The sequence below is a fragment of the Netta rufina genome (assembly GCF_964035555.1).
Source record: "Netta rufina genome assembly, chromosome: 2".
NCBI lineage: Eukaryota > Metazoa > Chordata > Aves > Anseriformes > Anatidae > Netta > Netta rufina.
In genome coordinates this window covers 3,050,571-3,077,091 of record NC_140124.1, presented here as the reverse complement: position 1 = coordinate 3,077,091, position 26,521 = coordinate 3,050,571, and the positions used below count along the sequence as shown (strand labels likewise).

General features: G+C 41.9%; 1 protein-coding gene across 1 annotated transcript; it reads right to left on the bottom strand.

Annotated features, from left to right (window-relative positions):
• Positions 1-1,945: 1,945 nt before the first annotated feature.
• LOC311207118 (uncharacterized protein) lies at positions 1,946-21,418 on the bottom strand (the record flags this gene model as incomplete). Its single annotated transcript, XM_084283019.1, has 8 exons — positions 21,292-21,418; positions 16,717-16,848; positions 12,263-12,429; positions 9,714-9,815; positions 7,367-9,158; positions 4,478-4,612; positions 4,155-4,335; positions 1,946-2,199 (listed from the first exon to the last, which is right to left on the bottom strand). Exons 2-8 carry the CDS (start codon positions 16,756-16,758, stop codon positions 1,946-1,948), a joined length of 2,673 nt encoding a protein of 890 aa, XP_084139145.1. The 5' UTR covers positions 16,759-16,848; positions 21,292-21,418.
• Positions 21,419-26,521: the final 5,103 nt, after the last annotated feature.

The following is a 26,521-nucleotide window of genomic DNA, read 5'->3' as shown; positions in this document are numbered from 1 at the left end:
ACTGCAGACTCCACTTTCTAAACCGTGAAGTATAGTTAATTAGTTTCACAAAAGCAAATTCTGAAATTAATTTGTGCAAATAAACTGCACGCACACAAGGAAAACACTAAAAAAACTCTTCAGTACCTTTTCTTTTTTAGGCTAAGGCTGTAAATATTCATTTAAATTGAATTCACTTTCATTAGGAAAAAATGATCTTGCTACACTAAGATTCTGATTTCCGTCAACTCCAGCTTTTGAGCTTTATTCAGTGCATTACAAAGGGGCTCGTGTAACCTTGCATCTACGGGGTTCTGTGGTTACTGCCTCCTTCCAGTTAAGGATGGGACTACTGAGTCTGTATCTGTTCTAGAAACATTCACAGATCCAAAACTACTGAACATTTTGCAAGTGCATATATATGGAGACAATTCTATTTATCCACAAAGTGTTGAATTTAACATCGAACATTATGGAACACAAATAAGTCCTTATTTTTGTCTTTCAACCTTTCTTCATAATTAATAGACTTTTAAAACAAGACCTGCTCTCCAAAACCACCTGCCAATATCCCAGCACCCAGGAGCCGCAGCTGGTTACAAGCACATGTTAACAGATCCTGTCCCATTAAGACAGCTGTTAAAGCATTAAAATATTGACGTGCCCTACGAACAAAACTGGAATTCCTCTTCCCTTTCTAGTTCTCACCCTGAACATCCACACTGACACACGACACTTCTGATTGTCTAAGCCACAAAACGGAGACTAGTTAACAGCAATTAAGTGAAAATCTTCCATGCGGAAAATGAATTAAACAGCTTTGGTAATCTAGTACATAGTTAGCTTTGCGTAAATATTTTGCAAACATCCCTTCCCACCCAAAATCCCTATATACCACGTGTGTATTTATATTATAATATACATATTTCCTGAGTAAATCGTTAAATCTGATTATTCGGAAGGTTTGGCAAAAGATGCAACATTATATTACTAAAATCAAATTTTAAATAAACATTCAATAAACGTATTAAAATAAATATGGAATGTTTCTGAATAATTATAGTACCACAAACTTCCATTAGTAACAAAAAATATTTTCTAATTAAGTGCATATTATGTTCTCTAGTTCATGGGTCTGAACCCAGTGAGAAATCAATACATCTAGTTTTTAATCCTGAGTGACAATTTTACATTGCCTACTAATGCAGTACTTACTGCACATCTACAAAATCTTTTTTTCTTTTTTGTTTCTTTTTTTAAGATGTAAAACGTTGTTATATGGAATAAAGGATATGAAATCTCAGTCTACATTGGTCTAGGTAGAAACTGAATCAGCAGCACAACTGCTGAAGCATCTCATGGAATCACCAGGAAACACCACTTGTTCTCGTTAAATTCAGCAATAACCTGAATGATCAACGACTCCTGCTCGCAGAAACACTACAGGAGGTGGACTGCTCTGTGACAGGATATAAACTACTTACTGATCACTTTGGCACTTCAAGAAACTACATCATGGTGCAAAACAATCAAAAGAAAAAAACACCTGAATTAAATACCTTTCAAATGTGTTGCTTTTTCTTCTTTTAAGTATGCTAAATTAAATCATTAACAAAAGAATTAAGTTCGGTCTCACTGGTTTCTCGGGTCATGGCTTGAGTCACAGCTGATACAGAGCTTTGGATAAGCAGACAAGGAAATGCTCAGCTACTGTTTAGTTCCTCTTAATAATAAAATTCTTATGTAGCAGACATCGCAAAACCAGCAATATTAAAATTGCATTAACACTATTACAGGATGTGTCTCTCAACACCAGAATCACAGTAATAGAATTGCAGCACTGATTGGTTATTTTTAACCCTTTTACTTTCCGATAGCCCATCAAAATGCCCCCCTCAGTACTAGGCAGGCCTTTTGCCCTTCCCTCTCAATCCTCATCCCTATTCCTCCCTTCAAGTATTTGTTATTAATCCAGAATCCTCATGGGTTCCTCAGGTTGTTCTTTTTCACTTCCTTTTTCATGCTCCACGCTGTTTCTTTCTTGTGTGCTTGTGCTTGGGGGACGAAGCTCTTGCAAGGCCTTTTCAATGTCATCCTGTTGTACTGGGCCACTTAAAGAGGTTTTTGGCAAAGTCATCTGTAGCGCACACCACAGCGCGGTACGAGCCTTGCGTGTGGAAGCAGCCAACTCTCTAATGGCAGCTGCCAGAGCCAAAACATCTGCAACCAAAAAATATATTATGGGTAAAACTAGCACACAAGCCTGATAATATATTGGAAATACACAAAAATTGACCAAGAAGCAGCTAACATTGCACCCTGTTACTGCAACGGTTGAATTCCAGCAGTTATTCCCCCTCTTGCAACTGATAGCTCTAACATCTCACACTACGAGCAACCATAATCATGTTTAAAATTCACTGGCATAATCACCATGCCTGCGATAGTCTCCTTTGATAACATTAATTAGGCTTAATTATTCTATCTACAATGATATTAAACAAGTATGATAGTATAGTACCTAGTTCAGGCCAGCCAGAGGAGCTGGAGGCAATCCCTTTTTCCTCCTTTGCCTACCTGCCAGCAGCACTGACCTGCTGCCGAACTTTGGCTACCTAATCAGCAGCAGAACCCAGGGCAAAATTATTTCACAGCAGAAAACAGACCTGAGGCTTTTCTATGTGCAATTTAGTCTGAACTTAGACAAGCAACAGCAGCACAACTCTTCTTCAGAACCACATCAACATTAGAAACGTCAGTGTTAGCGACAGAAGTAATTGCAATTCTTAACTACAAGTGCAACACAGAACAGCTTACGTAATGGTTCCACATAATTTGACTGTGTTGTCAAAAAAAAGAAGTGTTACAAAAACATGGTTGGTGTTGGGTTTTCTTTGTAAGATGTCTACTTCCTGCCCTATACTTGCATTTCAAATCATATCATACAACTTTCAGAGTGTTTTTTTAAAGGTGGTTTGCTTACAGGACTGTTACTTTTAAGTGTATGACATAATTAAGAAGATGCTTGACACCTAATTTGTGAAAACTAAGTATTTTGACTCTTTACAGTTAAGCTTTCCCCTCCTACGAGGAAAGTTATCCCACAAAGCCGCAGGCCAGCGCTGCGCATGGATCCATATGAGGCCAGGGAAGTGGAGTCTCCTCTGGAAACCTTTGCCTGAGATGGGTATTTTCTGAAGAAAAGTAATGATCTGCACCTTTAGGCATTGAGGTTTTGGAGGTAGCAGCTGTACAGTCACTACACTGAACAGCAGTTACCATGTACCCTACTCTATTAGAAGGGAATGCAACTTCTCCTCGTTGTGCCTTAGTACTGATAAATTAGTAGTAGATGAAAATGTTTGTGTTATGAGCACATTTCCTCCAATTAATATGCCACTTTAGCAAAGTCTGCTTTGTCCAACTCGCAGAAAAATTAGTATGTAAAGCATAATTCCCTCAGTTCTATATCATATGGCTACTTTCTAAGAATTGCTTGCCAATAGCAATTTGTAATACATAACGAGATACTGTTTGTTAACTTTTTAGCAATTAATATGCTTTCAAAGTCAGTTAGAAAACAGATTTATGGTAAATTCTTGAAGTTAATCTTTTAGTTAAGTAGCAGCTGTGCCAGGTGAGAAAAACACTGCAGAACAGCACACAATGTCTCTACAGAAATACATGTTTCTGCTGCAAATTATTCTGGCTTTACTTTAACAGAAGTTAGGAATTAGAAAGTCTAATTTCTGGTGGTTTTGTGACTTTGATAAGGTAAACACCATGAAGTAACACAGCACCAACACATTTTTTATCTTATAAGCTAAAGAGAAAAAGATTTAGCCAAACAGCACTAATAAAAAAATAAACTTAAGAACAAGTACATTTTGATTTAAGAACTACATCCGGTTAGATAATATCACTAAACAGATTTTATAGCTGTCTTTTATTAAAGAGGAGAAGGTCTCAAAGTGTTTAATGTAGTAACAAAAAAAAGCTCTTCAAAAAACAAACAATTTTACTTAAGTGGCAGGTTTAGACTTTTTTTTTTTTTTTTTTACAACTTTTCTTTTTCCCTGAAGATAAAAGAATTGCTGCATAATTCAAATCATTTATTTTCATAGTTAAGTCTTCGGAAAAGATTTTCCAAGAACTACCAGATGGAAAGTATTTACCTTTCTCATTATTATAGCGCAGCGCTCCTGGTCTCTGCAGATTAGCAGCATTAACAATCTCATCCTTACGCCTCGCTTGTGTTACGTGGATGGCTTCCCTGTGGTGTTCCAACGTCGCGGGTATGTTACCGTGCACAGGGGCACCACGAAGCCTTTCCATTCTCCCTATCAAGGTGAGCACCTACCAGACACATTGAAAACACCAAAATCGCTAACTATTTATAACCCTCTATTAAAATTAAATAAAAAAAAAAAAAAAGGAGAGAAATGAAGCATTTAACCAGGTATTAGAACTCACCAGACAATATTTCAAGAAATCTTACCCTGGCCTGTTCTCGAAATTGGTCAACGATCAAGCGATCAACGCGGGATGGGTTAGCAGGCAGCCGAGACACAGGAGTGTTGTTTGAGCTAGATACGCGCTTTCCTGGGAAGTTTCTTGCGAGGTCAGCCTCAGTCTGAAGGGGAAATGAATACCCATTTTAACTGTCTGAAAGCAGCACAAAATTACAACCAAGGTTTTCATTTAAGAGCTCTCAAATGCATTAGAAGATTGCTTCCTATCTTTGCTTCTGACTGCATTCACAGCAAAAACACTCCCAATTATGTCTAGATGTACAGCCAGCTACAGAAAAAAGAATATTTATGTAATTCAGCTCAACCTTAGAATAAAGTTCTTTGGGCAGCTTTATTTTAACCAACCTTGGGCATAGGCTAAGGCAGAGCCTTTCTTATTCTCTATACCAGTTATTTAAACTCTGTCTCTCACTGCATCTATCGTTGCATATTATGATCATAACAAAAGAAACAGATGGTCACAGGAGCACAAGTTGCATCTGAATTGCATCAGAATTAAACCAGATTTAACAATCTGGTATTGGCTCTGAAAGTCATCAACACAGCTGCCAGACTCTCTGTTGAGAAAGGAGCTGGCCCAAATGGTATACAACACAAGTAGTGACTAAGCACCACCAAACCTGGTTCTGGATAGGAGCTTCTTGTACCTGGAGTATAAAAAGAGCTAAAACTAGCAGTGGATTCCCTACCTTGGTCCTTCTTCATTGTACAAAGGGACTGAGGACAAAGATCAGGTATTATGCTGCAGTTCAGGGTAAGTTTAAGTCCACAGTCAGACTAAAAACATGTGCTGAAGTCTCTTCCTGCTTGCTTTGCTAGCATCCTTACTACTGGGTGTCTGTTTTCTCCTAACACAGGATCATTAAGTATAGAGCTTAATGACTGCACTTACAGCCAACTCTTGAAGTCTGACATTCAGGGAAAAAAAAGTCAGAGAAAGGGTCATGAATTTACCTAACCCCACCTGGTATTCAAGGATGACAGCTAAGAAACAATTTCTAGTGTTAATCTATAGCCAATTTAATACTACAGGCAATTCCAAATGGGCAATTAGTAATATTTTGTTGACGACAGTTTCCTAGAAGAGGAAGATGTTGCGAAAGAACCACGCTCACTGTGCCAAACTTCAACACAAGTCCCACTGTGAGGAGTTTGTGCCTACCCTCTTCAGAAAGCTTGCAGGCTGAGAACACCAAAAGGGCAAGAACCTCAAGAGCAAACCCTTCTTACAGACCAAGGAAAGGTGAGATGAATATCCTAATGAGCTAAACAACACTGACACAGAGGCCTCAGCGCTGTCCTAGCATAGTTCAGACTGTCAGGAGCGTGAGAGCAGTTTCTGACAGTTTTACTCCCTGCCAGCCAGCCTTTGTCCAGATGAGAGCCACAACCAGCAATTAATGCAGTCCAGGCACGTTCCTGTCAGGCAGTCGTGACAGTCATCCTCATTTAAGGATGAAATATTTTGGCTGTAGGGATGTGAACCATGCTATCGCAGCTGGCCTGTAGGACTGAGAAGAGTTTATGCTCGTAAACAAAGCTATCTGCAGGCGTAGCTTTTACCACAAAAAAAGTCAAGGACTGAAGGCTGTAGCCTGAGTAGACCACTAGGATAAATGATCACTTAAAATGGACCAGATCAAGCTCACTGATTAAATCCTTTCAATTAAGAACATTCAGCTGTCAACCAGGAATTCTTAATGGGCAGAGAAGAGGTAAGGGCATCCATGAGCAAACAAGACAAGTAGTTCTTGTAGATCTAGGTAGATCTACAAAGCTCTAGAAATAAAGAGGTGAAGAGGTGCTCTCCAGCAAGCCAGCTGGGTCAGAAGCCTGCCTCTTCTCCAAGGATCAGGAAACTTCCCTACCAGAGGCAGAAAGCAGGTACTCAGCATATCTGCTGGGACTGTAGATAAGCAACAGGGCAGCTGCCAAGACCTGCTGCAGAGTTAGGAGATTTGACTCTTCCTGGGGAAGCAATTCCTGCTCCTTCAGAGCTTTCAGTCCTAAAAGTAAGACATTTATTAGGAGCACGGTCCCCTCGCAGACAGAATTTCTTAAAGAGAATCTGAGGTAAGAATGGGAACCTCTGGGAGAAGTCACATCCACACAAGACACTGCAGGTGTCTTCTACAGCTGTGAAAAGGGTGGCCAGGATTATTTTCCTTCTTTTTTTTTTTTTTTTTTTTTTTTTTACTAAGCCAAAGATTTAGTAAAAACAAGAAACAAGAAACAAAAACACTTGAGGATGACTGTTAGCTTAATTAAATAAAAAACAACACAAGTTTCTCTTGTTTCTCTTTAAGTGACTGCGCTAAGGAAAAGGAGAACCTGGGTTTCAAATACATCATTTAAAGATCTAGCTGGGGAGAAAGAGGGTGGGACAAGAAAAGCAATTCCTGAACATAATATAAACATTCACACTACAGAGGTGCATAAAACACCAGTCTACAAGAATCACCTGTGCTAGCACTGGTCCTATTTATCATCATATATGGTCGGTGGCTCCAGAATCATAACAAAAGCGTACTGAATGAGTAACAAGCAGCTGGTGATCTCTTATTGACCATAAAACTAAAAACCAGCATCCAAGCTAAAGATAATTCAGTGCTTTGGCCAGTGACACTTATGTTTGCTGTAGTAAATATTGCAGGTTAATGGAGAAAAATGTCGTGTCAGCAGCCCTGTCTGAGTGGAAAGGGAAAATAAATGTTTCAGATGGCACCTGAAGTATTTAAATCTAACAGTGTGACAACAGAACCCTCTGCTCCGCAGAAGTGCCAGAGCATCTGCTCTCTGTTGATTGTTTGATCCCATCACCAGCTTTGACAGAAAGCTATTTATTTATGGTTTACCTTCTTTCTCTCCTTCTCCAGAGCTCTCCACTGCTCATAACACTCCTCCAGGTGGGTATGAAGCTCATTAGCGGGTCCGCTGCGATTTCTTGGAGGCCTGTACTTGTTAAACGGTGTCGGAAAGGCAAAGTACGGCGCGGTTATTTCCCCACAAAACAGATCACTGATGAAAGGGTTCAAGCGGTTAAAATCGTCATAATGAAGAAGATCAACAAGTTCTGAGAACGGAAAGGGCGAAGGGGGGAAGTTGAAGTTATTTGCTGATGAAAACAGGTGGTGATTAAACGGAGGGAAGCCAGGATTTTGCTTAAAATCAGCCATCAATGGGAAGGAGGGGAGAAAAGGAGGACTGATGAGATCTGACATGCCACCACCGTTCTGTTCGGGCTTTTTTCGGAACACGCTGAACTGTGGGCGGTTTGGGGTTGCATATCCAAAATGGGGAACCCAGTTCCTTCTGCCTCTTCTATCATCTTTATTACCGTTTTCTTGCGTTTGCTTTTTTTGCAATCTGTGGAATAGCTCGGGGTCTTCCCTCACAGAATTGGGCTGCGTTAACCAGCTGGATGAAAAACTCGTGGGGAATTTGCGGTGCTGCCACTCCTTACTGGTCAAGGACTCGTGCTGCGAGCATCCAAAGGGTTTCAATTGCTTCTGGTTTTCTGAGATTAGATTAGAAAGTCCCAAATTATTAGAAACACCATTTGAAGGGTGTAACCTTCCATCCTTCCTTGAAGGGAGGACGGGGGAGAGCTGTGAGAAGTAGGAGGAGTGTGTTACAGAGTGATGGGTGGGAGAACCACCAGACATGGTTGAAACCCCAGAAGATGACTGGGGGCTCGTTACCAGCTGCTTTCCATACAAAACATCCGACGCAGCTGTTGGACCTGCAGTTTTTCCATCCAGCCACGTATGGTATGGTGAATAACTCCCATTTTGCATATTTATGACAGACAAATCATACTCCGAAGTTTTATGAGAGCACTCTTTAGGACTAGCATGGATCTTAGATTCATTGTTATTAAAAGCATCCCCCAAAGTAAAGCTCTGATGACCATTTTGCATGTGGCTTTCCTGTGGTTTTCTGTTTGTCACTCCAGAAAAATTTTCTTTAGATGGTTGATTGAAAAAATATAGTGATGGGTGAACAGATGACTGTGACTTATGAGCAGCTGTAAAGTTCTCATATCTTTTAGAAAAGAAGTGGTTGTCCTGGGACACTTTATCCCAGGAGTCGTCAACAGGCTGGTTGGAAAGATCAGAGGAATATTTAGTTTGTTCATGTGTGTCATTATTCGTGATGTTGCTCCTTGTTCTTTCGATTTTCCAATACTCTTTCTGAATGCTAGCATCGTCTTTAAGTCTGTTTCTAGAAGAAAAATTAAAACGGGGACTGATTTTTTCACAGTCCCCATTTAACCTCGTGTGGTTGTAACTGCACAAGTGCTGATTATAGTCGGCACTTGGAAATGAATACCCTTCTTGGTGAACTGAATTATTATTCTGGAAAGAGGAGTTGTCAGGATAACTGTTCTTCAGCATGTTATCAGGCTGAGTGCAAGGGCCAGATGGAGAAAGCCAAGACTCTAGGAGATGAAGGTCTTCTAACCCTCTGTGCAGCATCTCCACATCACGCGACTTCTGCAGCTGCTCTTGGTAGTAGTTCTGTGTGCACATCAGGTTTGAAAGATCCTTGTTTTCTTCAGAGTGCTTAGATGAAAGCCCTGAGAATTCACCATTGTTCCCAAGATCAGGTCCCCACATTGGTGGAAACAATCTTGAAAGAGAATTCCTGTAACGAAATTAAACAAAATTCCAGCAATAATTGAACACTTTTTTTATACAGTGCAATAGTTCACATCTCAGGGTTGGTTTCTGCCCCTAACACAGTCCCCCCATTACATTCTAGTCACACACAGCTCTCCTACAAAATTTCAGGGCAGGGAAGTTCCTGCTGTAGTTCAATAAGAGATCTGACTGCCAACATTGTCCTCTCATGTTTATAATTATTTTAATTATTTATATATATATTTATATTCAGCACTGGAGGTTTTAGATTCAACATTTTAGATTTGACTCTATTTAGTCAAGTACCTATTATTTTAAATTGAAGTTTTTCCTCCAAATGCTTTGAGATGAGACTACAAATTTTTCATTTCTAACAGTTTACCTTGACCGCTTGTTTAAAAAAAAAAAAAAAAAAAAAAAAAAAAAAAAAGCTTTCACATCTAAGGACATTTATAAGACCCTTACCTCTAAATTCTATGAAATCATTCAAAATGTGTATGGATGATAAAAGAATGCAAGACTGATATGCAACATAAAATAATTTTCAGAATAAACTTACCAATCTGTAACTGGTTCTGCCTTGTTTGGCTCTTCTAAAATGCTCGACACGAGCCCAAACATATCAGGGCCACTGCCAGAATAAGGAAGATTTACTTGTGCCCTGAAAAAAATAGTGTCTACATAAGTACGTCTTTCTCCTACACAAAACATGTAAAAGAAAAGGTAAAATATTAATTTTGATCTTTAACTTGCATTAGCAGCATCTCTTAAGTGTTCTGAATTTAACATATTCTCAGCAGCAATATACAGAAATCTCTTCCTGCATTTGTGAATTCTATAGCCTAAAACAAGCAAAAGAACCAAGTTCCTTTGTTGTTTCCTAATTCTTAAGTTCTTGCCTCACTGGAGATTTCTCTAGCTGTTACATGAAGAGACAGGAGCACCAGAAGATCTCTTCCCAATCAATGCAACTATTTAATTGAACACAACATTTCTTCAAATCTTGACTGTTTGCTTTGTAGGGTGAATACAATCATCATTCTCAAAATCTTGAGGGTTCTGATTTATTCAATTTTGATATCAAAGATCCACTGTTTTAATCTTAATCACTTTTTAAATGAAATTTTATTTTTAAGACCTATTGAACCACTTTGTAATCCCATGCTGGAAAACTCAGAATTTTGTTAAGTGTTTGTGACAACACCAAGTGTTCAACTATCCCTTCCCTTATACAAACCCAACTCAGGACATTCTGTGACTCTAAATACAGCAAGATTGATACTAGAAATGCTAGCACCGACAGCAGCACTGGTAGCAAGTGTCAAAAGCTAGTCAGTCTGCACCAACAAATCCCGAAAATAAGGCAGTACTATACTGCCAGCACGTGTTATTAAGAAAAAAGGAGTGAGAAGCCTAATATCAATTCACTGTTTAAATTATTTCAACTTTTGAAATGGATCAACATTCCAATTTTAATTGTAGTATACAATAAAACCATAGTAGCTATCCTAGTTTGTATACTATGAACTCATTCCCTACTCCTCACAATCCTCATATAACTCATGATTTTACAGAAGTCATGATTTTCTGTCTGCCCACCTGACTTATCACGACCAAAAAGCAGTTTTACTTACTCTCTACTGACATGGAGTAGTCAGTGGACATGGTAGATTTGCCCAGCCTCGTTCTGTCCCTTTAATAATTTTACTGCATTACTAAGACCAGATGGATCACAAGTGCCTGCAATACTCAGGACTCAGAGTGAATTTCTCCAGAGGAATTAAATTGTTTCTGGTTTTGCCTTTTTTCCTTGATAAGTTTCAAAGTGATGTATGTGTCAAATGCTAAAGAATTATGGTGATCTTTTCAGAGATCTACCATAGAGGACTCCATAAGACATCCAAGGGAGGGCTATAACGATAAAATAGCTTTGGTCTTAAGGTTGAGAACCCAAGAGAAGTGCAAATCAGGAAGCCTGTTGTAATTTACAGAGAACTCAGCGATCCTCCCCTCTCTGAGAGCATTTTAAAGCTGTCTGTTTTAATTAGGGGGAAAACAAGGCTTTTAACCTCAGAGGAGAACATTAATCTTTTCCATCAAGAAAAGGAAATTGTGTAGTAAACCAGCTAATTTTAGCTGACTTGAAAGTTCACTTATTTATTCTTAATACATGGTTCAAGTTATTGCATGATGCAAGCCAAAAAGGGCTTTGCATTCAGCCAGCATTCAAAACACATTTTTTGATGTATTATAAAATGAAAACCTGAGTGCATTAGTCAAGGGCACATGAAGACAGTAGGCTGCAACAAGAGCAGTGCTGCACATATTTCTGCTTTCAGAAGCAAATGGGTACCACTGACATCCGATCTGTGTCCAGCACCCTCCGTACTGCTCATGTTCCATGACACTGCACCACCAGGCAGGATCGTTATGAGCTGCAGCACTGAGTGATGGGGTAAGGAAGGAGAGGGTTTTTGTGTTTGTTTTTAAAGGAGTTCTCATGGCAGTTTCCCATTTCATTCCCTAGCAATGAAGTTGTACTATCCTTACCAAACTTCTAAGTTTTTACATACATGCACATACACAGACTCCCTCATCTTTTCTCACAAGCTCTACACCAACTACTACACAGTAATCTGAGGGTCTAATGAAGACAGAATCACAGAATGGCTTGGGCTGGGCCTTTAAGGGGCCTTAAAGACTGCCCTGTCCCACAGGCAGGGGTGCCTGTCCACTAGACCAGGTTGCCCAAAGCCACATCCAGCCTGGCCTTAAACACCTCCAGGGATGGGGCACCCATAGCTTCTCTGGGCAGCCTGTTCCAGGGCCTCACCGCCTTCTGAGTGAAGAATTTCCTCCTAACCTCTAATCTAAATCTCCCCTCTTCTAGTATAAAACCATTCCCTCTTGTCCTAGCAGCAACTTCCACATAAAAAGTTGCTCTCCATCTTTTTTTTTTTAAGCCCCCTTCAAGTACTGAAAGGCCACAATGGGCAAGGTTATTCCATAACCTCTTCTTAAACCAACCCAGAATCCCACTCGTGCTGCTCAGGAACAATTTCAGTGTTGCAGACCACCACCATGAGATTATGCCAAGAAGGTTCATACCGTTTTTTTGTGCAGTCTTGCAAAGATGTTTTTGTGCTGTTGTCTTCTCCACATGCTGACCAGTCGCTATACAGCTGGGAAGATTCCAACGAAGGTGGCGTGCTAGTAATTGCCCCTAGTAATGGGGAAAATATTTGAGTGTCCATTTTTTGTTTCTTGCTATTTACCTATGTTGAAAAGGGAAAAATTGTTAACATTAGATGTTTATGCCAGTGAGCAGTAAGGGCAAAGTTAAACTTGTCTTTTATACGAGGAGCTAAATAATTTGTCAGGAAAATGAAATGTAAGTATTATAAGAGGATACTGTCTAAAACTTCTTCCTTTCCCTGCCTTAAGGTAGTCCAAATCTGACAAGATAATGCATCTCCTAAAAATAAGAAAGTAAGAAATAAAGATTACTTACTGTACAATAACAGGAATTCTCTACAGATTTCACACTGTAGGTTTTTGAGTGTGAAGTTGACAAGCTCAGAGTCTTCTAGCCTATATGACTGGAAATGCACATGTCACAGGCATCCACATCCATTCTGGGAAAACAGTACAGCAGTTACCCCTGCTATACACCCTGAGAACCGAAATATTCCTACAGAGAGCCCCATGTAAGCAGGGAAGGACATCTGTAAACCTCAGAGAAAAGTGGGGTTAAGAAAAGTAACCTCTCTTCGAGTACTGGTCCTGGAATAAAACCTCAAGCTTTCCTGAAAAAAATATAAATTTATATATAATGTTGTACTGAACTAGGTCCCTTCTGTTCTCCTAAGTAAAGCTCCCCAGTCAAGACAGGGTACCGACTCCTCTTCTGCAAGTGAGGTTTGGGAGTCTCAAACCACCAACAGCAGAAGCAGCCAGCTGTAGCAGAAGCTGTAAGAGGCCACAGGAGGGAGGGAAAGGTGTAAACCAAGGAGAACATTTAGCTGCCTCTTTTCCCCAACCATTTCTAGAAGTATTTCTTAGTAAGTGGTGATTTTTCAAGCAAAGAAAAACACCAACATCTCAGCTTAAAAAAAATCTATCAAGGGGATTTCCTATTTCAAGATGCGTTTCATTCAAGATGCCACCTTTCAGTTTCTGTAACTCAACCCACCTTCCTGAAACCATCTCAGAAATTCGTGTTCTTGGTAAGTGAACGGTCAGTAGGTAGACTGAAAAAAAAAAAAAACAAAAAAAAACTTGCTGCATAAAAGGAATCCCTTCCTTACACTAATCTCTCACCACCTTCAGCCCCTCTGTGTACAACCTGTCAGCAGGAAGAATTTGAGAGGCACCACAGCCGAAAGCTTCATCTGAAATCCTAGCACTTAAAAGCCATGCTGAACTCTGGCTACCTGGCTGCAGAGGATGGAGAGCAAGAGCTCTTTTAAGACTGAGGATAAGATACACTTCGCCTCCTCCATTTCAAATGCAACTATAGAAAGTACAGAAAGACAGATTTAACTTTTTTTTTTTGGCAGGGAAGCTTTAAAAAACAGAAAAACACCTTTCATCAGCATGGCCAAACTAGCCTTAGATCACACAAAACAAAGTGTTTGCTAAATCCTTTTTGAATAACTGTAGAGAAATCTCACCCATGTACTTAAAATCCTGAAAAGTGTTAAAACCAGAATATGAAAGGAAGAAACAGTGCAATGACGATGGGTGGGTCCTCGTATTTAAAAACATTTCAACAGATTTACTAAAATCTCATTTTATGGCTTTAAGATTAAAAACTGCACTGTCACTAAAATCATAGTTATGTGGCCAAAATTGCCAGCTCTGCGAGACTGGCACTTGCTATGGGAGAAATAGCTCTAAAGCTCTCAACAAGCCAAAATGAAACAAAGAGCTTTAGAGAAATTCACATTGTCTGAATGTGAAGCTGTGTTTTAAGTCTCTCTAGAGTCACTGACAGTCTTTTTAAAAGTCAGTTTTAACTAAATAATATAAAAATAAACTCAATATCGACCACTACCTCATGCCTCATCTGTTTAAAAGAGAAAATACCAAGTGAAATTATTTTTTCCTCTCTTTATGTGACTATTTTTCAATAGTAGACCAGTGAAACCTTGCTTACTACAACTCTTCAGCCAGAATTTGATTTAGTGAAAGCTGCCAGAGCCTCAGAAGGCTCTCTTCCTGACTCTAAGTCTGAAAACGCAGCATTACCTGGCAAAGCCTGCTCCTACTGGGAGCAGGACTGAGCAGCCCTTTGACACTGCTGCACACTTGAATGGAAAAAAGCTTAAAGTGAGGGCTTACCAGTTGCTACAACCTTGCCTCACACACCCAAACAAACCCCTATTAAATAACAGGTTATTTTAGAGGTAGTATCATCCTGTAGAGTGGACACTTTCTGTACTGTTCCATTCACATCCCATACAAGACATATTTCATCTCCCAGAGACCCAATGGCTTCTTGTTTAGTCCCCTCGGAATCAAAGCATGGAGATAAATCACACTCCTTGGCTAAAGTATAAAAATACTTTTGCATTGGTTAAAAATAGGACCTGTAACTATTGGATGTATCTTTTATTTTCAGAGCCATTAGTCATTGTTAATGGGAGTTGTGCAGGACAATGTGACTACAGCTCAGCAGAGGAGGCATTTCACGTACCCCACACACATCCCCATCAGTCTGCACTTCCAAAACGCTGAAGTCTCCTTTGATCTGGTTCAACAAAATTCCAAACTAACTGGGAAATCTCACCTGGCTTTACGTACAAACTAGTCGCAAGTTAGAGTAAAAAATAAAGAGGAAAAAACGTGCTGCCTGATTGTTTTATTTTCAAGCTTCTCTGCTGAGGTTCAGACAGTGATAATCTCCCTAACAGGCCTTGCAATCAAAGGGCTGTCTACAGAAGCACAAATGTCTTTCACTCCAAATTTCAACCTTAAAAAAAAATGTATGAAGTAAATCAATGAACAAAATGCTGTCTCCAACAAAACCAAGTGGCAACTCCTGCGGTCTGGTTCTTACTTTATTCTTCCCACCCTGCAAAGCATGGGAAAAGCTCTGCTCCCACTCAACTACCTCTCAAAACAACAACAAGGGACTTGCCCTATCTAAAACCTACACAGACTATCTCAGGGGATTTTTTTTTTTTTTTTTTCCAAAGCATAACAAGACAGAGCTTCAGTTTGTTCCTGGAAAATGGAAGCGTGCATATGCTAAGCTCTCTCTGCAAACACAACTGGGCACACTGTTTTGTTTTTGAGACATCTAATATTGTATCTTCAGATGCACACAGAGGGCTTTTAGCTTCCAGGAAGCTCATCACAACTGAGGAGTAAGCAAACTCAAGCATTTACCAGAAAAACATTTGAGCTAAATCAGGAAAAAGTCCTTTTACAGCCATGGATCCTAAAGCTGCAGGACTGCCCCACTACAGAGCACTGCTCGCAGATGCATTTTGTGAGCAGCTGTCAAACTTTATCTGTGATGCCAGTAAGTGACAGCACCACAACAGCATTACTGCTTCTATATTGAGTGTATTCTTCTTTGATTTCTTGGCAGGATAAGCGTTTAGTGTTTATTTCTTGTTTTTCCTGGCAAGCGAAACCAAACATATGATAAAGTATTGTGGGTTTTGTTTGTGTTTGTGACTAAGAACTCTTACCTACAGCACACAAACCAGTTAACCGTTCGGGAGGCACTGCTAGTAACTCTCTGAAACAAACTAGTGAAAAATCAGAATTCTACAAGTTGCCTTCTTGTGATACCTCGAACTAAACAGCAGGGATGCAAACAGGTGACCGGGATACATAAGAACTACAAACGGGGGAGAAAATAGGTCTGTTATTCAGATCTCATGACATTAGGGACAAAAAAAAAAAAAAAAAAAAAAAAAAACAACACAACGATGGCAGGTTACTGGAGACTTCCTTCTAAATCTCAATTTCTTAAGGGCTTAGTAGGACAAAAGGGAACGCTCCTTCCCAGCAAAGCATTGGAAACTTTTTCTGAGAATAAGAGAGCTCTGAAAGACTTGCTTCCTTTGACAGCTGGGTCAAAATCCTACAGAGAGCACAGCCCTGAGATGCTTGCTCAATACAGGGGTCCTATAGCCCCATTACCATTAAGCACACTCAAGGGCTACTGTGGAATTTTTTGTTTGTTTTAAGCACTGACATTTAAGCACATTCACTTCTTACGGTCAAAGAACTTTTATCCAGAGTAATTTCCAGTAATTGTTCTTCAGAAGACTTTGTGGTGAGTCTCACAAATGCCCTTGAATGTCTCCTGTCAAAGCCCAACTGGATGAGGAACTGCTGACTGCCGTGAGCAGAGGATTAATCTCCTGCACTGACACGCAGTGAGATCTGCTCTGGCTGTAACAGAGCACTCTCTTCATTTTCTGTGTTGGAGGAGTTTTATTTTTTTGTATGCGGTTATTCAATACACTTAGTTAGAAAAAAAACAACATATTATAGAAGTATTTATTTCTGTTTCCTTAAGCAAACTTCGTCTTTGGACTCACCTGTGACTTGTAAGGACCAACTGTGGCACTTGGCTTGACCATGTCCTTGGTAGCAGAATGCCAGTTCTCTTCTCTGCCGTATGCAGCATTGCCAGGCAAGCAGAAATTTAGATTCTTACGGACAGATTTAGCCTATTAAAAAAAAATAAGAAGAACCACCACCATTACCAGGTCAATGTATTTCTTGTTATGCATAAAACTCTTTTCTAGCCGCCCCTCACTACTCCTCCCACCACCTTTCCATGCCCACAGCTCCTCCACGATCACCGAAGTCTGAGATGCTGACAGAACGATGACAATGTCCCTTTCTTGCTGAGATCTCGTATGACAAAAGAAGCTTGGCAACCAGGAGCTGCTGACCACGGGTCACATGGAGGCCCAGACGGGGCGAGCAGCACTTGCATTCACACACATTAAGAGTCTACCCTTCTGTGCTTCCCTTTTGGGAAGCAGATTGTCAAGCTGCTGCTGCTGCTTACTGACACGCCTGCAGCTGTATGTGAGCATCAGCCGCCCATGTTATGGGATGCAGCAGAGCAGAGCCCACATTTAAACTGCACGAGGCTCAAGGTCTCATCTTTTTTTGACACAAAGCATTAGTTGGTGGAAGCAACAAGTGGTGTTTTTTGTCTCCATTTAGCTCGTTTGGCTGCTGGAAACAGGCAAAGAGCTGGATGAATTACTTAACCAGTTCTCGATAGTCAGCTTTTTGGGGATTCCTACAGCATTTCCATCACCTTTTAGCAGAGAAACATGCTCAGACAGACAGCAAAGTCTGCAACCAGCAGCGGAACAGTGCTGGGAAGCGTCCTGTAGGCACCTCAATGCTTCTAGGAAGCACTGAGCTTGCAGCTCTTGCACCAAGTGGCCTTCAGTGCACGTTTGATGCACTGATGTCCTCTGAACTCCTGAAAAAAGCTCCATGACCCTACAACGCAGGGTATCAGGCCCCCTGTGTTTAAGCTATGATAGGAGACTGAAGGGATTCAGGTGCACACAGCTGCTCCTGGTGCTGCCTTCCCTGCACAGCTTCCTTTCAGGAGAGGTGATGAGCAGTCTCTTTACACCACCAGTGATGGTCAGTACATTTAAGCTGCTAACCTTTACAAAGCTTTTAACTACTTGTTATTTATTAGCTGTTCCCCTGCCAAAGCAGACCTAATGAAACCTGCAGTGATTAGCCGAAATGTTCTCTGTGACACACTGCAACTACATGCAGCTTTAAAAGTGGGATTTCCACAGGCTTGGCTTGAAACACCCAAGTTTTAAATTCATACAGCTGTCCAAAAGAGAAGTAAGAGTGCAATCTCTGTGCCCCAGCCAATACATCCTCACAAAATTGTCTAGGTTGGAAGAGACCTCCAAGATCACCCAGTCCAACCTCTGACCTAACACTAAACTTTTTATTATTTAAACTTTTTAACTTTAACTTTTCCTTTTTTCTTCTGACACCGTTCAAGAACTATGAGTGAAAAAGATGAACGACGACAAGCCCAGCACCTGCAGGAAACCACTCTTCCATCAGCAGAGAACACCAAAGACTGGCTTCCTTCTTTCAAAGGCTGGCTTCCTTCCTCCACGTTTGTGCCCTGCCCCAAGACCCCTGTAGGAGCAGCATCGCCCCTACTGCAGCCTTGTGACCTCCCCAATTCTCTTCCTCAGGGCCACCAGCACAGAGCTCATGGTAATGGGGCTGCATCAGCAGGCCACAACGGATGATTGAAGTTACTCAGAAGCCTTTCTCTGTACGAGGACGCTCTCTTCTGTGTAAACCTGTCAAATTCTGCAGCATTTACAGAAATCCATTATTGCCGAGACACCTCGCCACCTCTCCCACAATTTCAGAGCATTTAATTGATGGTTCAAAGCTTACCAGAGGAAGGACGGGTTCCCCAAATACATAACCTTCAGAAACCTGAAAGAACAGTCCCCCAGCCCTTTATGCCAGTGTAATGTCCACCAGCACTTCTTAAAGTTAACACCAGAAACTTCAAATGAGCCTGGTAAATAGTGAGCCCAGTAAATAGTGAGACCTCTCAAGATATATGCAGCCAGTCTGGTTTCTGAGCTTCTGCCCCCACGTGCCCTGAACCTTGGTGAAGACAAGGATAACGTGATCCCCGCTATAATTATATACACGTCTGGACACACGCTTCGACAACCTTCTTGTGCTGATTGAACAAACTTTGAGGGTGAAGCTTAACTTTGAGCTCCTCCTCAATGATAAACGTGAGCTCTGCCAACCTGAACGCCTGCTTTTCAAAAATAATGCAACTAGCAGCATCTTCTGAAGGATTTACATCGCCCTCCTAGAGAGGCTTCGTGCACATGCACCCATGTTGATGTCAGCATGGAAGAGTATCAGCATCAGGGCTACATCTAAAACAAACCATAGGGGGGAAAAGAATTTGAAACATCACTTTAATATTGTAAGTAGATCATAAAGAGGGCATAAAAGCTTCCACTTCCCCTACCTGAGCCTTTACAGGTTGTAGAAATCAGTTTCCAAGGGTAAAGTGCTAATTCTGAAGACCCTCATTTCTTTTTTTTTTGACGCACCAGGTTTGGACTTTTTAATGTTTAGGCCTGTCTGCTTTACAAAGCCACAAGACTGAAATTCTGCTGCAGGATGGATCTCCCATCTGCTCCTCAACTGCAACTTTATGAAAAGATCATCCCTGGAATAGAATGCCACTACCTCTGTGAGGTGCTTCTTCCTTGGCCAAAAAAATAAATAGAAAATAAAAATCAACACGCAGAACATTTCTACAAATGAAAATAAACACTTAAGATTGTCAATGGCAAGAAATGAAGCCAATGAAGCACCTGGGAAGCCACACAATACAGATTTATCCACAAGAAGTGGGGCTGTGTAGGTGCAAGCGCTGTAACTTCAACCTTCCTGAAGTTTTCAATTTCAGAAATTCAAATTTGTAACCTCTCCACTTGCTGCAATTTTTTCTTTATTATCAAAAAAAAAATAAGGAATTGCTTTGCCAGTTGGTAGCTAAGAAACAAAGTCCTAATCTGCAATTCGTTTAAACAAACAAGAGTTACCAGCGTTGTTTTTAATGATCTATAAACTCTAGAACCCCAAGTACCTCAAAGAGCAGAGCCCTACTGATTTCCAAGTCCATCTGCAGGCAGTGACTTAAGCTTCCCATCCTTACCCTGGAGTTTCAGAGGATGTTTTTGTTTATAAAGTCTTACCACACCAATCCCCAATTAAAAAAGAAAACCCACTCCTTACAAAGCCCTGACACGAAGTTGCCATCTGTAAGAGCAGCAGGCACAACTCAGCTGTGGGATGTCCTTAGCCAGAAGGTCAGATTCGGGACTGAGAAGGGAAAGTTTTACAAAAGTAGTGAGAGTTTACTCTAACACCTTTATCAGTGAGCAGGGTATGATACTCAAAATATTTGACAAATATGCTTAAGTATTTTAATTAATAAAATATTAAGCCCACTGTAGGCTTCATGGAAATATAAAGGAACTTAACAGCAGCTACCTCTATTTATTCGCCTTCAGCTCAGTTTTTACCACGTGTCACATCCATCACCTCCTGGTGGAGCAGGGAAACACAAGGCACTGCTACACAGGCAGGCACTGGCTTCTGAACTCCTCACGTCACAGCTAACTAACCCAAAGGTGGTTTAAGCGCATTAAAAATAAAAAGCAATATGCAGATGATATCCTTTCAGACATGCTTCTGCAGAACTGCACTGTTGGTACTGACATGCTCCCAGTAAACCTCTGTGTTTAGGAATACAAAATTCCTAATGAAGTTAGAAAATATTTTTCCAGATTCATTTGGACAGGTGGACTGTCCACTACAATTTAAACTCCATTAACTGAAAATGCCTTTCCAAACGTATTTTTAGAGTTATTTTTAAACAGACATATAAATGCTCAAGTTGTCAATTAGTTCATGCATAAAAATAAACTTTCTGAAGTTACAAACCAGCATATGTGGCCAAATTGAATTTTTAAGGTCAGCAGTACAAGGAACTGTAAACACTATATATCATTATAGAGAGATTTGTCTCCTAATTTCATTAGACTGCTGTGATTAGATATAAAGCTGCTTTTCCCTCTTGGCCACATCTTCTGTCTGTAAAATTCAAGTAGTAAACAGTCTTCAAGCCTGCAGACTTCAGCAAAAAACATCCCAAGGCCATTTAACAGCTTTAAACTGTTAACAGGAATTAAGGGAAAACTATTACCTGCTTGAAAAGTTAAGTGTCTCAGAGTAAGGGCAACAGTAAGCGTTCCCAAGTTTCCGACCCACTTTGTAAGTCCCTCACTGCCACTATAGAAAGCTCAGGCGGTCCACACTGCACAATGTTTGTGTTTGGAGAATTGTTTTTGCCAGGCAGTCGTAGTGTGGGATCTCCTGAAAGGCTGGGCACTGCCAGGCGAGCAAGCGATTAAACTGCAGCATTCGAGCAACCCGAGCAATACTACACTGCAAAGCTGCTTTCCAGCTCCCTAAAACACCAGCACGACTTCAGACAGAACAACAAAACCCTCGTAAATCTCTCCCCGTTGCGAGAACCAAGCTCCCCAGAGACAAACCTGTGGGGATGGTCCCCCCAACCCCGCCACGGGCCACTGAGGATGTGGTGCAGGCACTGGGATGCTGTGCACCAGCTGTACACACTGCAGCAGCCGATCCCTGGGCTTGTGAGTCCGCTGGTGTAGCTCAGCCAGTGCCTCCGCTGCACCTCGTTCCCCTTCCTACCAGCGCTGCCATGGGACCGGCGCCGCGCAGCCGGTTACTACACGCAGACGAAGCCGTTGCCAGGCTATGGCCAGCGTCTCCTCTCCACCCGTCAGGAAGAGTGGAAAGCAGAGGGCAAGGCGACGGCCCACCCAGCCCAACTGGCAGCCCGGGCATCAAGCGAGGACTCCACGCAGCTGTCCCGAGACCTGGGGAGTCCCAGAGCTGCAGCAGCACCGCCACGAGCAGCGCGGGTGGCTTGCCCTTCGGTGTCACCTCAGGTTTTCTTCAGGTATCAAGCACCTCCGCAGCAAGTGAAATCTTCCCCCGGCAGGCAAAGATTTCTACGCTGCCGAAGGCCCCTGCTCCAGAAGCGAAAGAAACACCGAGCTTACATTTTTGCTCTCCTCGCTTTACAACCAGTCCCAGCCATGCAGCGTCTGATGTCAGCGGAGTGCCAGTATGTGGAAGTACTATGGGAATTGTAGTCTCCTCTCCGTCGTGCGGCAGCCACGAGGCGCAGGAGCCAGGGCTGCAGCCTTTGGAGCAGTCTCCTTCGCACAGCACCTCCCAGGAACTGCCTGGCAAACACAGATGAAGTATTTCAGCTGGGGACTGCTGCTCAGACAGAAAGGGAAAGGGCTCTGGTGCTTGTGAAATGCACCTTATCCTATTGCCCACAGGAATAGCGGTTTCTAGGCAATTGCTTTCAGGTAATCAATATCTCCAAATGCCTTTAAGGTGCATTAATTAAGAACTAATTGCTATGGGGTATAGTAAAATCCTATTTAACAATACAGGAGATCCTATTCCAAGTTCATTGCCTCTTATACCTCTGTGTTTTTTGTTTCAGGGAATTATTTTTCCATGTGGAGAAAGTTTTGTCAGTGGCTATTGTTCACCTACAACTCCTGTTCTCCCCACTGAAAGCTACAGCTCACTCCAGCTAAATAACCAGGGAAGGATGCAGTGTGAGCAAGCAGAACCCTATATTTTTAATTCTCATTACAGGAAACAAAGGCTATGTTAGGCAAAGTTTTCCTTGCCAGCTAAAGTGCCGTACCTGACTTACCTTCTCCCCACTTTCTGTCAAATTCCTCTTAAACAGTTATATATTATCACCTTTTACACATTTTTCCTTATAAAAATGTTATTTTTCTACAAGTCCTTGCCTTAATTCAGACAAACGGTGAACCCTGATCCTTCCCTCACATCATGTTCCTTCATTCTACATAAGAATAAGAAATAATTTAAGCAAATTAAGAAATCCATAGAGAAAACGGGAAGTGCTAGCAGAGCCATTTTCATCTCTTTTTGGGGAAAGCAAACAAACAAAGCAATCAACTTGTCAGACAGCTATAAATGAAAGCAGCTCAGTGTCTGGGTAGGACAGCCCATCACCAGCCAGGTATTAGTACAGACTCTGGAGACTGGAATAAAAACAAGAAGTAAAGAGCCAGCAAGTCCCTAGCTTTTTTTTTTTTTTTTCCTAAAAAATCTCAATCTATCCTTCAGCTGAGTTACAATTAAAAATATACATTGCTCACCCCAAGCAATAAAAATGAAGTGTTTGCCATGCCTCTAAATCCATCCTACAAAATCAGAGAAAACTCCTATGACAGCCACAAGTGTTGCATCAGAAATCAGAAAATCGCTTTCTTGAATTCTTGAACAACTTAGTGCAGGCAGACTAAAAACTAAAAAATGGTGAAAAAAGAGAAACTTCATCCAAAGATTTTTGTTCCCAAGGCATTTTCACTAAAATCCTTCACAATCACCATCACCCTGGCACTTGCCAGTGACAGCACTGCTAGAACACACCCCAGAATTTCCCGCAGCAAATAACTTTCCCCAGATGTGATTTAAGTCACTCCATATGGTTTTCCTGACACAGCAGCACGTAGGAAATGAGGGCTCCCTTCCTAAAAGCCTCAGCCCCTCATGATGAGGCTGTCGTTGTTCCCCTGTCACAAAGGGCTTCGAGGAGGTGGCTGTCCTCCTCCACCCTCCCCAACAGTCTGATGGGGGCATGATTTAAGACCAACAGTGTACATAAACGTGATATAGGAAGCTCTAACAGCCACTTCCACGTTTAGGCTTGTAGAATAATGTATTTGCACTAATGCTGCCAAAAGTGCAGGCCAAGCTCGATTGTTTCAACAAGTCTGATCTCAAGCCAGGGATTGAGATCTGACCAAGGATTAAAGAAACAGACAAGGTCCAAACAACTCCAGTGCTATGGCAACACAAACAGTGCTGAAGTACATGAGCTCAATTTAGTGATATGGACACCCCAACGGCTTCAAATGAAGTCTGACAACAGAATTTCACACTCATTTGACCTGGACAAGAAAGGGGACAGTAAAGAAATCCATACAGAAATCCACAAAACCTGCTTGGAGATAAATTATTTCTGCTAGCTTCAGAACTGCTTGGTAGGGTAGAATAAGATGGGTTCACAGTCTATGCCAAAATGGTTGATAGGAGGAGTTTTAAGTCAAAACATAGCAGATCTCATTGCCTCCAGGCAGCAGAGCCCATGCTCCCATAAAGGTGAGGAAGGAGCCAGCACTGGTACCTGCACCTACACCTCCAAGCAATGCACTGAGAGCCCCTTCTGCCTGTACAGATGCATTGGCAGAGGTGGATTTCAGCAGGGACAGCTATGAAAAAGTCAGCATAAGCTGTCAAACTGCTGTGTATTGAAAACTATGGAGAAAACGTGCCTGTTAGAAAGGCAGGAACACCACACGCTTTGAGGAGGAATGCGTGGCATTTACAACTCACCTGTGCAGCACTCCAACTCACTAAAGATTTAAAAGGTCTTAGTAAAGTATCAACAGCTGATAAACATACTCTAAATGTTAATAAAGCTATCAATAAGATTGAGCAGGCCACAGCAGTGGATTCATTCAAGTAATGATACGTTTTACAGGGCAGGCAGCAGTGATTTCAATAACCCCACAACCACCTGCATGCACAGCAGACTCAGCACCAGCACTCCTCCTTTGGGACCCCTCACCACACCTTTAGGCTTTTTGTTGTGAGAGGAAACTTAAAAACCAGAAATGTGAAACTGAGCATTGCTTCCAGAAACAAACAGAAGAAAAACATACAAAATAATAAAAAAACACCACTTTTTTTCCTGAAACCAAACATTTCAGGGTATTCCCCTCAACAGTCTCAGAAAACGATGCCTGCCTTACCCTGCTGGGGTTTCAAGCGATAACGTTTGCTTGCTTCACAGCTCCGTCCTGCTCCCTGTCAGGTCAGGGACATCATCCCTTTGGGGTGCCAGCACCCCTCACGACCCTTTAACTTCCGACAGATCCCCAGCAGGGCACACGACGGACAAGAAACCCTGGTACTTTCAGAGACAGTCCTTTATTTATTTACGCCACCACAGGGGTTCCCCTCAGCTCTAAGGGAGCCCAACAACCCCACTGCAGCAACACCGCTGCTCCTCACAGGGAAAAAGCCCCTTCCTCCCCTCACAACCCCCTCAGCCCCACTGCCCGCCGCCATCTTAGCCCTTCTCCCCCTCCCTCACAGCCCGCCCCGGCCCGCCCACCCTTTGCTGCCACCGCCCACTGAAATGTTCATTTTTTGTATTTTTTTTTCCCAGAAATTATACGTGCCCCCTTCTCCTGCTGCCCACTGGTCCTGGATGCTGTCCCTGCTCCACCTCAGAAAGCCCAGAAACTTCTCCTGGGCAGGGCCATCGCGATTTTTAAATAGCCATAACAATGTCCCGTAGCTGCGTGTTTACAGATGTAATTTGCTCTGGCTGACGTTTTCTCAGCTATATTTAGTCTGAGACAAGCACCTGGTGTGGGATTCACCTCACCTAGCTTCTGGGGAGGTAAATACACGCAGCTGAGCTCGGTAACCTGGGGCAATGCTCATCCCCTGCTGGCAAAAGCACGAAAACCAGATGACTTTGCACCATAAAAGCGTCTTGTTTCCCTGCAAGGCCATGCTCAGGTGTTTCAGGCTGTCTACAGCTGGCTGGAAATTTCAGAGCAAGCAGTTTGATAAGGATTTTGGCAACCGAGAGCAGTCTGTAGGGAGGCAATCCTCTAATACGTGGGCTGTGCCTAAACCCTGGCTAGGAAGACATCAGATCACACAGGCAGTGGCCCTCCAGTGATTTATTCCCCAGTTTTTCCTCATTCATGCTGAAATTGCTCATTAGAAGTGCCACTTTGACCCCTTAGTTTATGCAGCTAACAGAAAGGTCAGTGGTTACTCCGTTTTTGACTAGCTTGTATTTGATAGCTTCTTCATTCAGCAGTGGATCTTAGTGCCTCATTCAGTTCTACCTTAGCTGAATGAGATTTTCCTTAGCAAAAATCAATAGCAGAGTAAATGCCACTGCAAATGCAAGCTCATAGTTATAAAGCTGAGTTGCTGACCTTTCAGCCCAAGCTTGCCCAGCCAAAGCTCTCAGTGACGGAGCAGGCTGTGAGGGAGAAAAGGAAAAAAAACAGAAGGTGGCAGGGATGGGGGCCGCCCTCCCAACTTCTGCCACATCCCTTCTCACCTCCAGAAGTGGTCTAGTGCCTCTGAAAATCAGCCCGTGGGCATATTTTATGCCTGCACGTTTTCAGTCTGCACTCTGAAAAATGCAGCAGTGGACAACAGAAAAGCCTTTCAACTATTTGGGAGAGAAATGTGTGCGCACCAGGAAAGAGCTATTGGGCTTCCCCAGACAGAAGAAATGTGGTGTTTATTCGGGCTGTTGGTATGGCAGTGCAATATAACTATTTTGAGAAGGCTTTGCACAGTGGGTGGCTGAGAGGAAAAGCTGCTTCTGTCAGACTGGCATAAACACAGGCAGCACAGGCTCTCCTTTGTCGCCTTCAGAGGATCCTGAAAGTGTGAAGCATCACAGCTGAATTTATTTTTCCGGCGCAGAGACTTTTTAACAATCTCAAACCCATCAAAGTGTTTTAGGGCTGTGTTGAACTTGTTTCTTGTCGGCAACCAGCCCTAACAGCTCTTCTGTTGTATATCCTTGCACAAGGTAAACAACAGCTGATGTCTCTCTCTCTAAGAGAAGTCGCATTTAAATTACTGATACAA